This window comes from Apteryx rowi, unplaced genomic scaffold, assembly GCF_003343035.1.
Source record: "Apteryx rowi isolate R43461 unplaced genomic scaffold, aptRow1 scaffold_119, whole genome shotgun sequence".
Lineage (NCBI taxonomy): Eukaryota > Metazoa > Chordata > Aves > Apterygiformes > Apterygidae > Apteryx > Apteryx rowi.
In genome coordinates, this window is record NW_020447408.1 from 1,545,742 (window position 1) to 1,560,224 (window position 14,483).

At 53.9% G+C, this 14,483-nt stretch overlaps 3 protein-coding genes across 3 annotated transcripts; 2 read left to right on the plus strand and 1 right to left on the minus strand.

Moving 5' to 3' along the window:
* PGP (phosphoglycolate phosphatase) lies at positions 1 to 2,824 on the plus strand (the record flags this gene model as incomplete). The annotated part of the gene is made up of 2 exons (XM_026084702.1): positions 1 to 163; positions 464 to 2,824. Coding segments are annotated over 2 exons (489 nt in total), but the record flags the coding sequence as incomplete, so codon positions are not given.
* A 1,345-nt stretch (positions 2,825 to 4,169) lies between these two features.
* BRICD5 (BRICHOS domain containing 5) lies at positions 4,170 to 8,951 on the plus strand. Its single transcript, XM_026086458.1, is given in 9 exon segments — positions 4,170 to 4,193; positions 4,195 to 4,264; positions 4,267 to 4,308; positions 4,492 to 4,646; positions 6,050 to 6,181; positions 6,968 to 7,120; positions 7,283 to 7,390; positions 8,332 to 8,485; positions 8,831 to 8,951. Coding segments are annotated over 9 exon segments (933 nt in total). The 3' UTR covers positions 8,926 to 8,951.
* A 26-nt stretch (positions 8,952 to 8,977) lies between these two features.
* MLST8 (MTOR associated protein, LST8 homolog) lies at positions 8,978 to 14,365 on the minus strand. The gene is made up of 8 exons (XM_026086444.1): positions 14,192 to 14,365; positions 14,028 to 14,079; positions 13,776 to 13,938; positions 13,421 to 13,496; positions 11,351 to 11,503; positions 11,007 to 11,131; positions 10,405 to 10,568; positions 8,978 to 9,842 (listed from the first exon to the last, which is right to left on the minus strand). The coding sequence occupies exons 1-8, from the start codon at positions 14,318 to 14,320 to the stop codon at positions 9,724 to 9,726; spliced, it is 981 nt and encodes a 326-aa protein (XP_025942229.1). The 5' UTR covers positions 14,321 to 14,365; the 3' UTR covers positions 8,978 to 9,723.
* Between the last annotated feature and the right edge of the window lie 118 nt (positions 14,366 to 14,483).

Here is a 14,483-nt window from a genome sequence, read left to right on the forward strand (position 1 = left end):
GACCCCGCCGTGCGCGCCGTCCTCGTCGGCTTCGACGAGCACTTCAGCTACGCCAAGCTGTGCCAGGCCCTGCGCTACCTGCAGCGCGGCGGCGCCGGCTGCCTGCTCGTGGGCACCAACCGCGACCACCGCCTGCCGCTCGAGGGCGGCGCCGCCATCCCCGGTGCGTGGGGCGGCGGAGGGGGGGGGGCCGCCGGGGTGTCCCCAAAGCCTGGAACCCGCTGCACCCTCCTGCCCCAGGAGCTGTGTTCAGCCTCGCCTGTGCTCGGGCGGTTCCTTTCGGCCGGGCGGCCACACGCTCTCACACGCGCGGATCAGGCTTTACGCGCTGCCTCGTGTATTACTGCTCAAGTCGTTCCTCTGTCTGCGTGTTCCCGAAACACCATGTGATTCTGCTCTGCCTCGTCTGGGCACTGAGAGCCTTCTGCGGTCTCTAATCAATAGTTTTCTGTCCTGTCTCTAGGGACTGGCTGTCTGGTAAAAGCAGTGGAGACGGCGGCAGAGCGYGAGGCGTTTATTGTAGGCAAGCCCAACCGGTACATGTTCGATTGCGTGGTCAGTGAGTTCAACATCGATCCTGCTCGTACCATCATGGTGGGAGATCGACTGGACACCGATATCCTCATGGGCAACAACTGCGGCCTCACAACGCTGCTGACTCTCACTGGAGTCACTACGCTGGAAGAAGTGCAAGGTCACCAGGAGAGTGACTGTCCTGCCAGGCAAAGCCTGGTTCCCGATTACTATGTTGATAGTATAGCTGACCTTCTTCCAGCACTGGGGGATTAAAATAGCAAAACCTTTACAGCCTTTGAAGCGGTACCCTGAGGAGGGCCCTAACTAATCACCTTGTGACAGTAATGTACTCAATATACCACCAGAAATTGGCAACCCTAAGCTTTCTAACCTTTCTGTCCTCTYTCTATAGGATTTTTGTTTACATCTTGGTCTTCTAAAATGCACTTTGAAATGAAGAGGGCATTATGGTGTCACTCRAGTCTTGTGGGTTTGGGGCTTTTCTATTRTTATAAGTAATACATATATCTAAATATGTGTGATACTAGATGTTATTGTCTTCTAGACTGAGTTGAGGAAAGTAGAGCAGAGTGATCTGAGGAAAGGAACCCAACACCTTGCAGCATGTCCTCTCATGGACAGGTGGTAACTCAGTCTTGTTTATTCAGGGAAATAACTCTTTGAGTGTGTAGTTACTCAGTGGCTGTGTTTGGAAATGCTTGCAGTGGCTGATGTAACTAGAATTTGGCCTTAGATTGGTTTTCAGACTGGGTCCCATTCTAGCAGTGCAGACCATTGCAAGTGTGACTTCAGGTCAAAGAAACTGAAATCTGTCTCCTTCATTTGACCATAAAAATTGCACTTGTGATGCAGATTAGAATGATTCCACATGCAAAATGCAAATGGTATCTTCTGTATACTGTATTTGTCCAAGTATTGGATGTATATGTAAAGTATACGTACATACAAGAACTATCCTGATTCTAAATATATATCAGAATATATTTAAAATATAAACTTAAGTATAATATATGATAATATATCTTGCTTCCCAAAAGGGAGGATAAGAGGAATGTACTTCACTGATCACTATAGGTTTGATTCTTGTAAGCTTTTGCATTTGGTAATGCAGAAAGTATGTAATCACATAGGACGATCCTGCACTAATACTGCTTCCCAGAAATAACTGGATTGATTAGACATGAAGTTAGAACTAAATTTTCTTATGCTTCCCTGCTGCCTCAGCATCAAAATAATTGCTTGCCTTGGCTTTATTTGTAGAATATGAATTAGGGCTCAGTCTACAACAGATGAMTATAGTACACAGTGCTACTTCCCACCAAGGTAAATCTGTACTGGTTAAGTGTGATAACAGCACAGTGCTTCCTTTAAATACCTGCTTGTAACATCTTCCTTGTGCATCCGATGTTGGGGCCTGGCAACAGTTGCTTGTCTGAAAAAGAGTGCCTGCTCAGGTGATTATTTTATTTTCATCTTTAGATAGGTTTTGAGTGATGCACGGCCCAGGCCATGGGATAGACTTTTATGCTGGCTGAATTGAAGGCCACAGTTTGAAGCTTTTGTATTACAAAATTAAGTGAAAAATTAAATATGCAAATACTGTATTGTTACTCCATAGATTCCACTACCGGCAGTTTAAATTTAAACGCTGAACTTCCTTCATCTCCCATTATTTAGTTGAACAGCTCTAGGAGTGTATTCGRTGCCATTTCCTTCCACTGAAACACTAGAAAAAAGTAAACTTGCCACCTTGTTTGTACAGCAATAACTGAGCAGTCCATAATGTCTTTCAGTGTTACCGGAATACTATCTGGATCTTGTAAAAGACTGTTCATTTGTAACTCGGAAGCATGAATAATATCTTTCCTGTTTGTGTCTCTACCTAGAAGGCTTACAAAAGTCACAGAGAAACGCTTATCAGGCAGAACTTTTACTTTACCTAAGTAACATAGAAATAGACATAGTGGATTTACCGTGGTTAGGGCTAAYTTAGCAATGCATTCTCTGACTCACTTCCTACTTTTGGTGCTTATAACTTCAAAACATGTCAAGTAAAGTAGTAAATGCCAGGTGAGGTGGTCAGCCTTGCTGAAGCGGCACACTATCCCTGCTGAGAACTGTTCACTGTACAAGGGAACCGTTACCTCGATTCACTGTTCCCCACGTATACTGAAATGTATTGGTGAAGGTGTCAATCATGCTTCAGAATCTCTGTATTAACTTCCCGATGGTTCTCAACCCTCTACTTGAATTCACATTAAACTTACAAACCTGCTTTCTCCTTGCATTTTTCTTGTTTTGTAGTCTCTTCTGCGTGTGTTTGGATGTAACTACTTTGTTGAAATTGTAGGAGTTAAGGATACAGCTTCAGTCTTTACCATCTTTACTCCTGACATGCAATTTTACCAAAAAAAAAAAAAAAAGCTGGAGTATATTTTTTCATTTTAGGTGCCTAGAACTGTGCTGGGCTCTTAGCACGGAGCTGGTATCTCTGGGTCATGTTCCTACTTCTTACAGAGCAGAGTGCTTTCCCCTTCTTACAAATGCTTTTACAAACAACATTTTATAGATGGTTTTACTTAATTTTTGTGCCTTAGAATAAGCATGGTGCGAACTTCATAGAGCAAGAGAGTGCCTGCTGTTTGTCCATTTAGAAATCTCTAGGGGGAGAATGTTCCGTTTGTATGTTACAGCTGGTTTTCCAAGTTTCTTGTGCTAAGCCTCCCTGCAGCAGAAATCGGCTGGTAGACTGCAGCGGAGGGGGCTGCTTCGTGCTCCTCCGCAGTGTCTCCGGCTTTGCAGAAGTAGAGCTGGTGGTTGGGCTCTTTCAACACTTCCGTTTCTTCAGAGCAGCAGCAGCAGCGTGGCATGCTGCAGTCTCACGTTCTCCTTTTTACTATTTTAAAAAAGAAYGGTGGTTGACTCTCTTTGGCCATAGCATTCAATTATGGATTTGTCAGTAGAATCCATGTAGTCCTAATCTATTGAAATCACAGCTTACTACACGGTCTAAATTCGTGTCCTACAGAAGCAACGTACTGGAACAAGGTTGTGATTTTCCAGTTCAGTAGGTTGTCTGACTTACAGACGGAAACGCGCAAGAGGCCAAGTGGGAAGAGAAGGGAGTGTTAGTGCTTCGGTGAYGTGAAGCTCCAGGCTGAGCTGCTGCCTTGGTTGAGTTTGATCAGTCCTGGGCCGTGCTTGCTTGGAAAAYGTCCAAACGCTAAATCTTTCCCGGATAGATAGTGTACGAAGGAATTCTGCTGAACTTTGGCTCGCCTCTGTTGGGCTATACGTCTGGCTGGCAGGTCTCAATAACACAAAGCTCTCACAGGGGCTTCCAGACTAAGCAGGATAATTTTAAGGTCCGACTACCTGGGAGATGGGTTCCCTGTGCGGTAACGCTCGTCACTGGAAGYGCGTGCTGGTTTGAGCGTGACTGGCGTTGTGGCGATGACGTTGGATCACAGACCCTCTCTCCTGGGATCGGAGCGAAGTGAGATCTGCAGGTGGAACGTGAGCACGTCTGTGCAGCCAAGACCTGCAGTGCGTTAGTCTGCAGGATAAACAGCTGGCTTCGGCCCACGGAGCTCTGACAGCCCAAAGTTCATGTTGAAATGTAGAAACAACCGATGACGAGGGCAGGCTGCCACTTCTTCCCTCTTCATTTTATCTCTTAATGAGACTTGTCCAGTCCCGCTACAAGCATGTGCCAGCAGGGAAGGCGTACACAAAGACTTCAATTGTGTTCTACCTCAATACCTCCAGCTGGCCCGGGAGGTAGGCAGGAAGAGTTTTTATACCAATGACAGCATCTCTCTACAATGTTGGGTTTTAGCCCTCCCTTTCTTTCCCCTCTCCCAGGTCGCCACACTCAGGTTTCACCTTCCATGCAGGTCTGAGTTGAGGAGCACCTGACCGGGAGGTTTCTGTGACCAGGGGACACGTATTTAGGTTTCTCGGATGCGTGCTTAGGCTTCCCAAGCACGTCTGGAGTTGAGGATCATGCACAGTCCGTGTATTGTCAGGAGGCAGAGCGGCAGGAGCAGGGCCCTCGTCTGAAGCGGAGGATGGAGGGTAGCCGCAGCGCCGGCAGCATTGCCTCTTCCGTGAGTATCCCCGGGCCCCCAGTGATCACAGAGTCCTCGCTCCGCGCTTGCTTGATGACTATTCCTCTTTTTAAGGGCTGAGCTCCTGCATTTCCCATGGATCCCGGTAAGGTTTTGTTCATCACCTCTCCAGGGCCCATCACCAGCTTCAGCAATCCGCAAYTCAGCTCCCTCTAAGGCAGCTGAGTCTCTCAGCTGGATCTTCATGCAAGTGTCCGTGCTCGCATGGCATGAAATGACTGTAGGATAAAGCAGGTTGCCAGGGCAGAGCAGTCGAATTAGACWTGCCGAGGAATCGCAGCGTACGTGCTGCAGTGCCGCTAGCGATGTGCGCACACGAGGGCTCCACAGCCCCCAGGAACCCGCCAGGAGACGGGACTTGCTGGATTTCTTGGTTTATTTATGTTTCCTGTTTGTATGTCCTGTCTCCCACCTCAGGGAATTTCACTACTGAAAATCTACCAACTATTGTAACGTTTTGGCTCTATTGCATTTGAATTGATAAGATTTCAGCTATGCAGTTCTAACTTTTCTAATACTCGCTGCTTTTTTGGTGGAATATATTTAGAAGTTGCACATTACCTAAAAAAAAGACCAGTAACTGACCGGTAGGTTTGCAGAGCCTGTTTACTGTTTGCCTGTAGCAAATCAAACCACCTGAAATTATTAGATTCCTCTATATGCTTTAGAGGATTGAGAAACAGACTTTTTAATTGTGGGCTGTACTGTTACGATTATGGAAAGTGCCGCCTTTCTGCTTTGTAAAAATGCCTTTATGTGCCAATAAGTTGCATTCAATTTTTTCACTATATGAATTAAAGTGATTTTTATATCAAGCCACTAGAAGCATCAACACGATGCCAAGCTTTTTTTTTAACTCCAAATAACAGCTTGTTTTTGCATCAAGCAACAATTTTATCCAGAAAATAAAATATAAGTAAATATATGGAAGGACAAGGAAGTAGGTAGGATTGCCCCACACAGGACTGCTCCAAATGCTGATGATTATGTGGGGAATTTCTGCTATAAAACAAAATAATTTCATTTGATGACAAAAGTGCAGCCCCCATTTATGAAAAGCTTCCGATTCCGGCCTTTCCTCAAAGGTTTTGCGAWGTCTGCATGTTTCCTTGGCTGGAGGAGTGCTTGTCACTGGGATGGCAGAACTAAAATYCCAATCACTGTGGGATAAAAGTGATGTTATTCCAGGATTGTTACTGTGTTGTGGCAGTTCTGTGGGTCCATTTCTATATTCAGACATCGCCAACAGTTTGCRTATAGTCCTGAGAATGCCCGAATGGTTTCCTTTGTGAATGAGGAGTGTGTTTTATAGCACGGAAGGATAAACCGCAAAAGTGTCAATTTTAACTCCTGTTCTTTCCTTATTCTGCCTTGGCTCCCAGGACAGGAGATTCCCAGCACAATTCAAAAATCTGTCCAGGACATTCTGGATCATCTTGTCCATTGCCTTGTTTTTTGCAGTTGTTGGCATCAGCGTTGCGGGGATTCTCAGCTTCTCCCAGACCTCTGCCCAGGTAAGGATCCAGATCCAGATCCAGGCAGGGACATCTCCTCCTGCACGCAGCCCTTGTGTGGCAGAAGCCCTTGCCTGGAGGGATGAAGGGGCTGAGATCGGGGCCGGATTTGGCCCGTTCYCCCCCTCTCTCCAATGCGCAGGCAGTCTGCAGAGCAGATTTGCAGAAGTTCCCCGGAGGCGCTGCGCGCTCGGGGCAGCGGCTGAGCAGCCGCCGCCTCACCCCTGCACCGCGCCTGCCAGAAACCCTAGCTTCAGTTAGAGCAGCTCCAGCGCGCCGTTAGTAAATGCAGACGGGAGCTGCTGTTTTGCTAAGCAGGCAAGTTCCCCTGCGTCACTGTGGCCTCCGGAGCAAGGGGGGGGGGGAGCGAGGAGCAGCGAGCTGCGGCTGCTTGGGACGGCTAATTCCAGCTCCTTTCGGTGCACCGCCGCRGCAGAGCCCGGGAGCTCCGCCAGCCCCCCTGGCTAGCCGGCATCCCGCTGCGGATGAGCCGGGGCGAATGCCTGCAGCGTGGGAACCCCGCGCTAGACGCCGAAATGCTGGTGCAGCGTCTTAGCGCTTCTATTCCGGGCACGTCGGTCCTTTCTCTTCCCCAGCCGCAGCTCGCGGCCGGGTAGCCAGGGCTGCCCCAAACTCGTCCTCCTTCGGCCGGAGCTTGCTCTGCCTGTCGCTGGATACTTCAGGCAAGCAGCACGGGCCAGCGAAGTGTCCGGGGACGTGGAAGCGGGGACGCGCAGGCAGCCTGCACAGCCGATGGCTGGTGCTGCCCTCGCCGTCTGCGCTCAGCCCGTCTCGCAGGTCGTCCGGCTGACGTTGCAGGGTCGGCAAGACCCCCCGAGGAACCAGTCGGCCTTCGTGGACAAGTCCCGGAGCACCGTGACTTACTACGTCACCTCGCAGAGCAACCGCACCGCCGTCGTGCTGTACGACGGCAAGAACGTGAGTGCCTCRGGCTAGCGACCCGTCTCGCTAGCGCTAGCAGCCCTTGCCCCATCGGGAGGTGCTGGGCTCCGAGCTGGGCGCAAAAGGAGGAACGTCCGTATCTGAGCTAGCCGGGCGCGGGCCGTCGCCCCTTCTAACGGCGAGCCATCCGTCCCGCAGGGCTACGTGTGCTACAAGCCCGCGGAGCAGCRCGCGTGCTACCTGAGGAGGATGGACTCCCGGGACCTCCAGGACGTACAGACGTCGCTCAACGCCTCCGAGCAAGCAGTGAGCACCTGCTGGGACGGTCCCTGGGGTGGCTGCATGGAAGGGGAGGACGGGTCGGGTCCTGTGCCGAGCCCCTGGCTGTCCGAAGGCCCTTTTCTGGGTGGGTTTGTTTTTGCAGGGGGAGATTCTCGCACGCCGGCGTCGCAGCCACGGCTGCTCCRGGCCGGAGGGTGGGGGTGATTCCCCGTTTTACCGATACCGTATTTCCCGGGGGAAGCGGCAGAAGCGCTGGCTGGGGGAGGCAGCYGCGTCCCGCGCGCTGCGAATAGCAGGGCTTTGCCGGAGCCGTGTTCTGTTACCTGCTCGCGAAATTCTGGGGAACCAAAACAAAGGGGGTTTTGTCGGCAGTTCACGGGGCSGTAAGCTGGCGTAAACCATGCGTGCAGACCCTCTGAACAAAACGCCGGTAGATTCGTGGGACAGGTTGTGTTCCAAGAAGACAGAGGGACCCCGTTTTTGGCAGCCCTGCCAGCTGCTCTCAGTTTCCTTGGGAGCTCCTCGGGCCTCCCTCATCCTTCGCCCGCTGCTCCCTGCCCGGCCAAGAAGCAACGAGCAGCGTTTATAGCCCAGGGGAGAGCAGGAACACGAGAGCCACGAGACCGTTTTAGCAAAATGCGGGCAAACCTCTTCTCCCGGGAGGCTCCTCCAGCCTCCCCRGTGGGAAGGGAAGGCCACCAGGAGCAGGCTGCTCTTTGGACGCCTTTAAAGTCTCCTTGATGACTCCCTTGGAGTCTCCTTCCCTGGAGATAGTCAAAAACCCGCCTGGACGCCATCCCGTGCGAGGTGCCCTTGGTGACCCTGCTTGAGCAGGGTGGTTGGACTAGATGATGATCTCCGGAGGCGCATTCCCAACCTCAGCCGTTCTGCGAAAGCGAGAGCAGCGCCGTGGGGAGGAGCGAGGCGTCTCGGAGGAACTAACGAACGGGGCCGTTTCTTTCCAGGTCGATCAGCCGCTGCTTCAGAACAACCAAACCAAGTACTACAGGGAGTTCCTGGGCGTTTTGGCAGGGAAGCAGGCGGACCCCAGCAGCTTGGGGGAGGCTGTCCAGAACCTGTGTGAACAGACATCCATCTTCTGGGTCAGGCGAGGGGAGGGTGAGTCGTACGCGTCTTCCCCCCCCACCGCGGGACGGGGGAGCTCGGGCGTCTCTGGTCCGTCTTAGAGGAGCAGGCTCTGCCGCGCAAAAGCCCCTTCAAGTCACCGCGGGCGCTAGCGTGCCAGGCCAGGGACGGGCTGACCTCTATTCCAAAACCAGCCCGTTGCTCGGTTGGTCACCCCCCGTTCCCACCGAGAGCAGCCTGCAGAGCAGCCTCGTTTTCTATTTCACGCCAGCTCTAACGATGAGAAAAGCCGTTCCCCAAGGCTTTCCACTAGGGACCGACCTGCAGGGCTGCTCAAGGCTTCCCCTCACCACGTTTCTGTCCTTGCTCGTTCGGCAGGTCCGGGGAGGCAGCGACTGATCTACCTTTGCATTGACATATGCTTCCCGAGCAACATTTGCGTCTCTATCTGCTTCTATTACCTCCCCGAGTAAGTCGTCCTGCAGCCACGGATGCCCCCTCGTCGCTCTGCGTACTCGAACTGGGCTCCTGAAAAGCCTGATTTCAGCAAGGAAGGTAACACCTACGACACCCCCTGAACGCTTCCCCGATTTCGTGTGGCAGTTCAAGAGAATTTAGGAAAATAACAGAACTCTGCTCAGCTTTGTCGGTACAGACACTTTATTTGCAGCTGTGCTGCAGGGCTGCATCTTGTACGTAGGTAGCAGTAGATCTAGACACAGACGGATCACGCGGAGTAGCTAGTGTTTCATGGCCACATGCCCTGCTCAGCACAAGGTTATCTGCTGGCCAGGGCTGTTGATTTTATCAGAGTGCCGTTCTCGAAGCAAGTCTGTGAAATACGCTTTGAATAAAGGAATTGCAAAACAAGAAGACAGCCACCCTTCCTCTCTCTGTTCAGCCTGTTCCATCGCTGAGAGAGGCCGATGCTTTGCACCGTGGGGTACAAGACCGTGGCAAAGCCGTCCGCAGCGGAGGCCGCAGGGGCGCCTCCAGCTGAGCTGCACCCCGCCACCCTCTACGGGGTTGCGCCTCCCAGGCCCATTGCCCAGGCGGTGTCCTTGGAGGTCAAACACGTTTCGGTTATGATCTGCTCAGAGCTGAAGCCTGCTCTCGTTCCAGGCAGATGCAGCCGCTTCTGCCAGAGACTGAGCCATCTCCATCAGAGGAGGGGATGGCTGCAGGTGTTGGTCTCTCAGGCTCCAGAGGGTGCTTGTCACCACGAGACAAGGGAAAACAAGCACGGGTCCCTTCTTTCCCGCACACGGGCATTAACCCAACACACTGTCATTGAAAGCGAGGCAGACGACCGCTTTCTGGTGGCCACTGTATTCCCTCTTGATCTCTCCTGTCTCCACGCACCAAAGTCTGGCCAAGTTATCCGAGGAAGCTGGAACACAAAGTGAAAAGAGGAGCAGTGGGATATATTACGACATTATCTTTCAGACTTTTTTTTTTTTAATTGCAAGAAAGATTGTTCTCTTGCTTCATTCAACACTGTTATTAGAGCTGTTGATGACAGACAGGGAGCCACACACAGCAAGGACCTCAGTGCGTTTCAGTATTACACGGGGTTTTAAGTATTCTGGAGAAAACTTACTGTGGTGGTAGCACTRTCATGCTGCAAACACTGCAAGCAGCATTGCTACCCGGTAAAATAAACAGCACACGTGAGGATCATCTCTCCAATTTAAATAGGAGGCAACAGATGTCCTTTTGCAGCACAAGCAAAATATTTAAGGGAGTTAGTGCAACGTGTTGGGGGTGTGGGGGTTTCTCTCCCCATGCACGCAGGGGCGCCAGGGGTTGGTGAGGAAGCACCAGGCACTGGCAGTGTCCCCAGCCAGGCAAGCTCATAAACCCCGTGTTAGCGCACAGCCCTCCTGCGAGGGGCCCTGGAGCAGTCCAAATCGAATCGCCGGACAGCRGCGGATGTACAGCCAGTGCCTTACCTGTGACAATGTACTGGGAGTCCCCAGAGAAGGCACAGTCCCACATCCAGCCCCGAGAGGTTTCCCCGGGGTTATTGCTTTTAATGCTCAGTTCTGTCATCAGAGAGAAGTTTGAAGTCCTCCATATCTTGCATGTCTGATCTGCAGAACATGTAGCCAAGAGCCTGCAAGGGAGAGATGCACATGAGTAACCTTATTATTCGTTCTGTATGCCTAAAAGCCTCTCRTTAATGCGGGCCTGGAACGGTAATGAACTGGAGACCTGCGTTCTTCATAATCAGATTTCCTTACCCCTGTGTCATCTGCCTTATGACATTCACGTTAAACAGATTTGGTGAAAGAGTACACCAGGTTCATCACCTTGCTCTCAGAGATCACATCGATCCCAGCTGTGAACGCAACTCACGGCTGCAAAACCTGCTGAGGATTCACAGAGCGCTTCTGAGAGCCCAGAGCTGGGGCGCCACTGGCAGTGCCCCCATGGCAGCGCGACCGCTCCGGGGGAGCTGCCAGCAGCTGGGGCACGGCGGGTCTCTGCTACCCGCCCMGAAAGGACCTGCTGCTGGGGGCACAGGCAAGCGAGCGGGCTGGCAGTCACTCACGTGGAGTCGGGGCTGAACTTGCACTGCAGGGCATAGCGGTTGTGCGCTGGGATCTTGGTCTTGGGGATCAGCTGGGTCACCTCCTCTCCGATGCCGCCTGTCAGATTCCAGACGTAACAGTTTCCCTGCAAGGAGAGAGGAGGAGCCGTCGTCGGACTGGGACGCGCCCGCCCGCAAGGGGCTTCCCCGTCCGGCCGATAACCACCCGCACAACCACAACGCAGTGCAAACTGCACGGAAAGCTGGTACGTGGGAACTGCTGCCTCTGCCCGCGTCAGGCAACCGCCAGCAGCTGCTGAAGCACCGGTAAATCCCAGCCCACGCTTGAGGCCACCTGAACTTACCGAGCTGTTGACGGCCGCCATGTAACTGGCATCAGGGTCAATGTGAACCGAATTCACGGAAACTTCCGGCTCTGGAATCAGCTGCTCGTTGTGGTCTGTTTTCAGGTCCCAGATGTGAATAGCACCGCTCTGATCCCCCACGATCAGCTCCGCCTGCAAGAAACGGACAACCTCGTCTCCCGAGGAACAGCCCCCACYGCAAGCACGTGCCGTAGAGCTGAGGCACACGAAACACCCCTACAACTTACACAGGAGACAAAGGCACCGGAGGGAGCCTTGCTCTGGTTTCAAGCGTTGGGGTCTYGCCCAACTATTGCCCAGCCCAGGGGTATCGCAGAGTGGCAGCTCTCCAGGCAGACACCATCCTGCTGACTCCCCCGAGAGCAAGAGGGGCAGCAACCTCACGCCTTGCAGAAAGGCTGTTTACCTTCTCCGAAGCGTTTGCTAATTTTATGAACCACGGCACGGACAGCTCGTGCCTGATCTCCAGGACTGTGCTACAGCTACGACTCCAAACATCATTCACGGAAGCCAAACAATTTTCAACGCTTCTGAGAAGCGGGCATTAAGATGCGAGTTGGCCCGTGAACAACTGAAGCACTCAGAGCGTACAGATAGCTGAAAAGGACAACCCTAAACGTGTACCCTCTCTCTGTACCCTCACAGAGGGTGAGGACAGGAGCCAGCTGGAGGGGAGGAATTCTGGCTCCAGGCCCATCTCGCACCAGGAGACAGTGCTGGCTCTCCACTAAAACCAGCGCTTTTACTGACAGACTTGCACTGTCCATTGTAGAGCAGATCAGGCCGCTGGGCACAACTAATTCTGTAGCTGGGAGCGACAGCTTGTTTCTGAGGGCGACAACCATCATTTGATGCATTTAGCTGGCTATACAGCGCAGAAATGTCTTCTGCATGCCTCACTCACTAGCCCCCTCCTAGCACGTTTAAGTACAATTGCTAAAACTGTCATAGCATCACCTAGGCCTWGATAAGTCTCTCTCCAGCCTAAGTGAATCAGTGTCACTCTGCAGCAGAGCAGTGCAAAGACCGATGAAGCCGTGTGAACGTATACTGCCACCTTTGGACTAATCAGCGCTGCTCTGCTCCCAAACTGACATTTCTCTCGCAACTCAGCAACACGTTAGTTAGCGAGGATTTCGCGTGCTACATCCACGTACAACAGCAGTATTTTGTTTTCATCTAACCCAGTCCCACAGCAGTGGCGCTACAGGAGGAGCCATCTGATAGACGTCTCGGAGGTCATCAGGCTGTGGTTCACTTTTTCTGGGCAACGGTGCTAGCTTCAAAGCTTCCCGGCCCACCTTGGGCCACTGGTTCCACTCCAATAATATCCCCTTCGTTATATTCAGGGCACTGAGACAGGCCCGAACGAGTGCCCCTTTCCACGGGATCAGAGGCCAAATTCAGCCATTAATTTAAGCAACAGCTAGAGGTAATTAGCACGAGGACGCTGGCTGGAAACGAGCCCCGCAGGCGCGGTCCCCGGGCTGATGCTGGCCGCGGGGCAGAGCGCGGGTCTCCGCAGTGGGAAGCGGGCGCAGAAGAAACAGGGTGCAAGCCTGTAACGCAGGTGCAGGTTTGCTCTGCAGCATGAAGGAGCTTTGGCTCTTGCTGGTGCAGATGCAGGGAACATCTGTCTGTCCATCCGTCCGTCGGGCTCCCGAGTCCCGCTGATGATGTTCCTATGCTGAACCGAGCGGGTAGCGCGCAGCAGCAGCTCGGCGCCGGAGCAGGCGGGCGCGCGCCCCGGGCAGGCGAAGCAGCCTGGTGCTCATTCAGCAGCGTCACCCGGGGCCGCGCCACCAGGATCCCGACCTTCCCCGACCAGCGAGAACGTCGCCGCTGCGTGGAGCGGAGCAACGCGCCTGGCTGCTGGGTGTTACGGCACCTCCGGTGCCCTCGTGCAAACCACTTTCGTACAGAGAGAAGTTTTCTGCAGCAGCTGCCAGTATGGAGCTTCGCAGCACCTCAGATTTGCTGAAGGAGGAGCAGATCTGGCAAAACCCACCCCGCCAAAGGAGCCTGGCAATTGCACGAGACGCCGTTTACCTGGTTGGGGTGCAAGCAGACRCAATTAATGGGAGCGTTCACTTGGAAAATGCGCTGGCACTGGAGGTTACGAGACCTGCGGCAAAAAACAAACAAACACAGAGCAAGCGAGTCGGAGCGTGCGATTAGACGTCCCGCCTCGGGGGACAGCGCGAGCGCCCAGCGCGGCTGCCGGACCGGCACGGCACCGCCGCGAGGTGCCGCTGAGGACGGGGTTCCCAGGAGGGACAGGGCCTGGCTTTGCATCTCGTACCGATAACGCGCCTCCCAGCAGCCCCGAGGCTAAGGGGGAGCRCCGCGGGCACGGTAACTTATGGAAATCTCGCAGGAGCTGGGAGGCGGGGGGCAGCGGTACCTGAGGTCCCAGATCCTCGCCATGCAGTCCTCGCCGCCGGTGTACATCCAGCGGCCGTCCTCGTGGAAGCCCACCGAGGTGATGTTCTTGCTCACGCCGTCGTAATTGATCACCGGGTTGGGGTTATTGGAGTTGAGGTCGTACATCCGAATGTGCTGGTAGCCTGCAGCAACCAGCAGGGAGCGGGAGGTAAGTGGGACCCGGCAGGGCAGGGGAAAATCCCGCCGGAGCCCCTTCCCCGCCTGGGCTCACCGGCGGCGGCGATCATGCTGCGGTCCGGCGTGATCTCCAGCGCGTTCACCTGCTGCGGGGGCCCGTTAAGGTACGTAAGCAGCCGGTTTTTCCGGGGAAACCGGGCGGTCTAATCCGCTGGGGTGCCCCGCAAGAGGGGAAGCGACAGCGGGCGCAAAGGATACGGAGTCCTGGTGCTGCACGGTGCGGGTGCAGATGCCGCTGTGCGCCTGCCAGAAGCGCACGGTGTGGTCGTAGCCGGCGGTGGCGAGGATCACRGGGTCGCTGCCCACCGTGCCCTGCGCGGCGTTCATGGTCCTGCCGGGGCGCGGGGTCAGCGCCGGCCGCGCTCGCCCCCTCCCCGCGCCGTGCACGGCGCTGCGCGCCCCACGTCCCACCCGTGCGCGCGTGCGGGGAGCGGCACAAACTCACACCCCACGCGTGCACGGCGCTGCGCACCCCACGTCCCACCCGTGC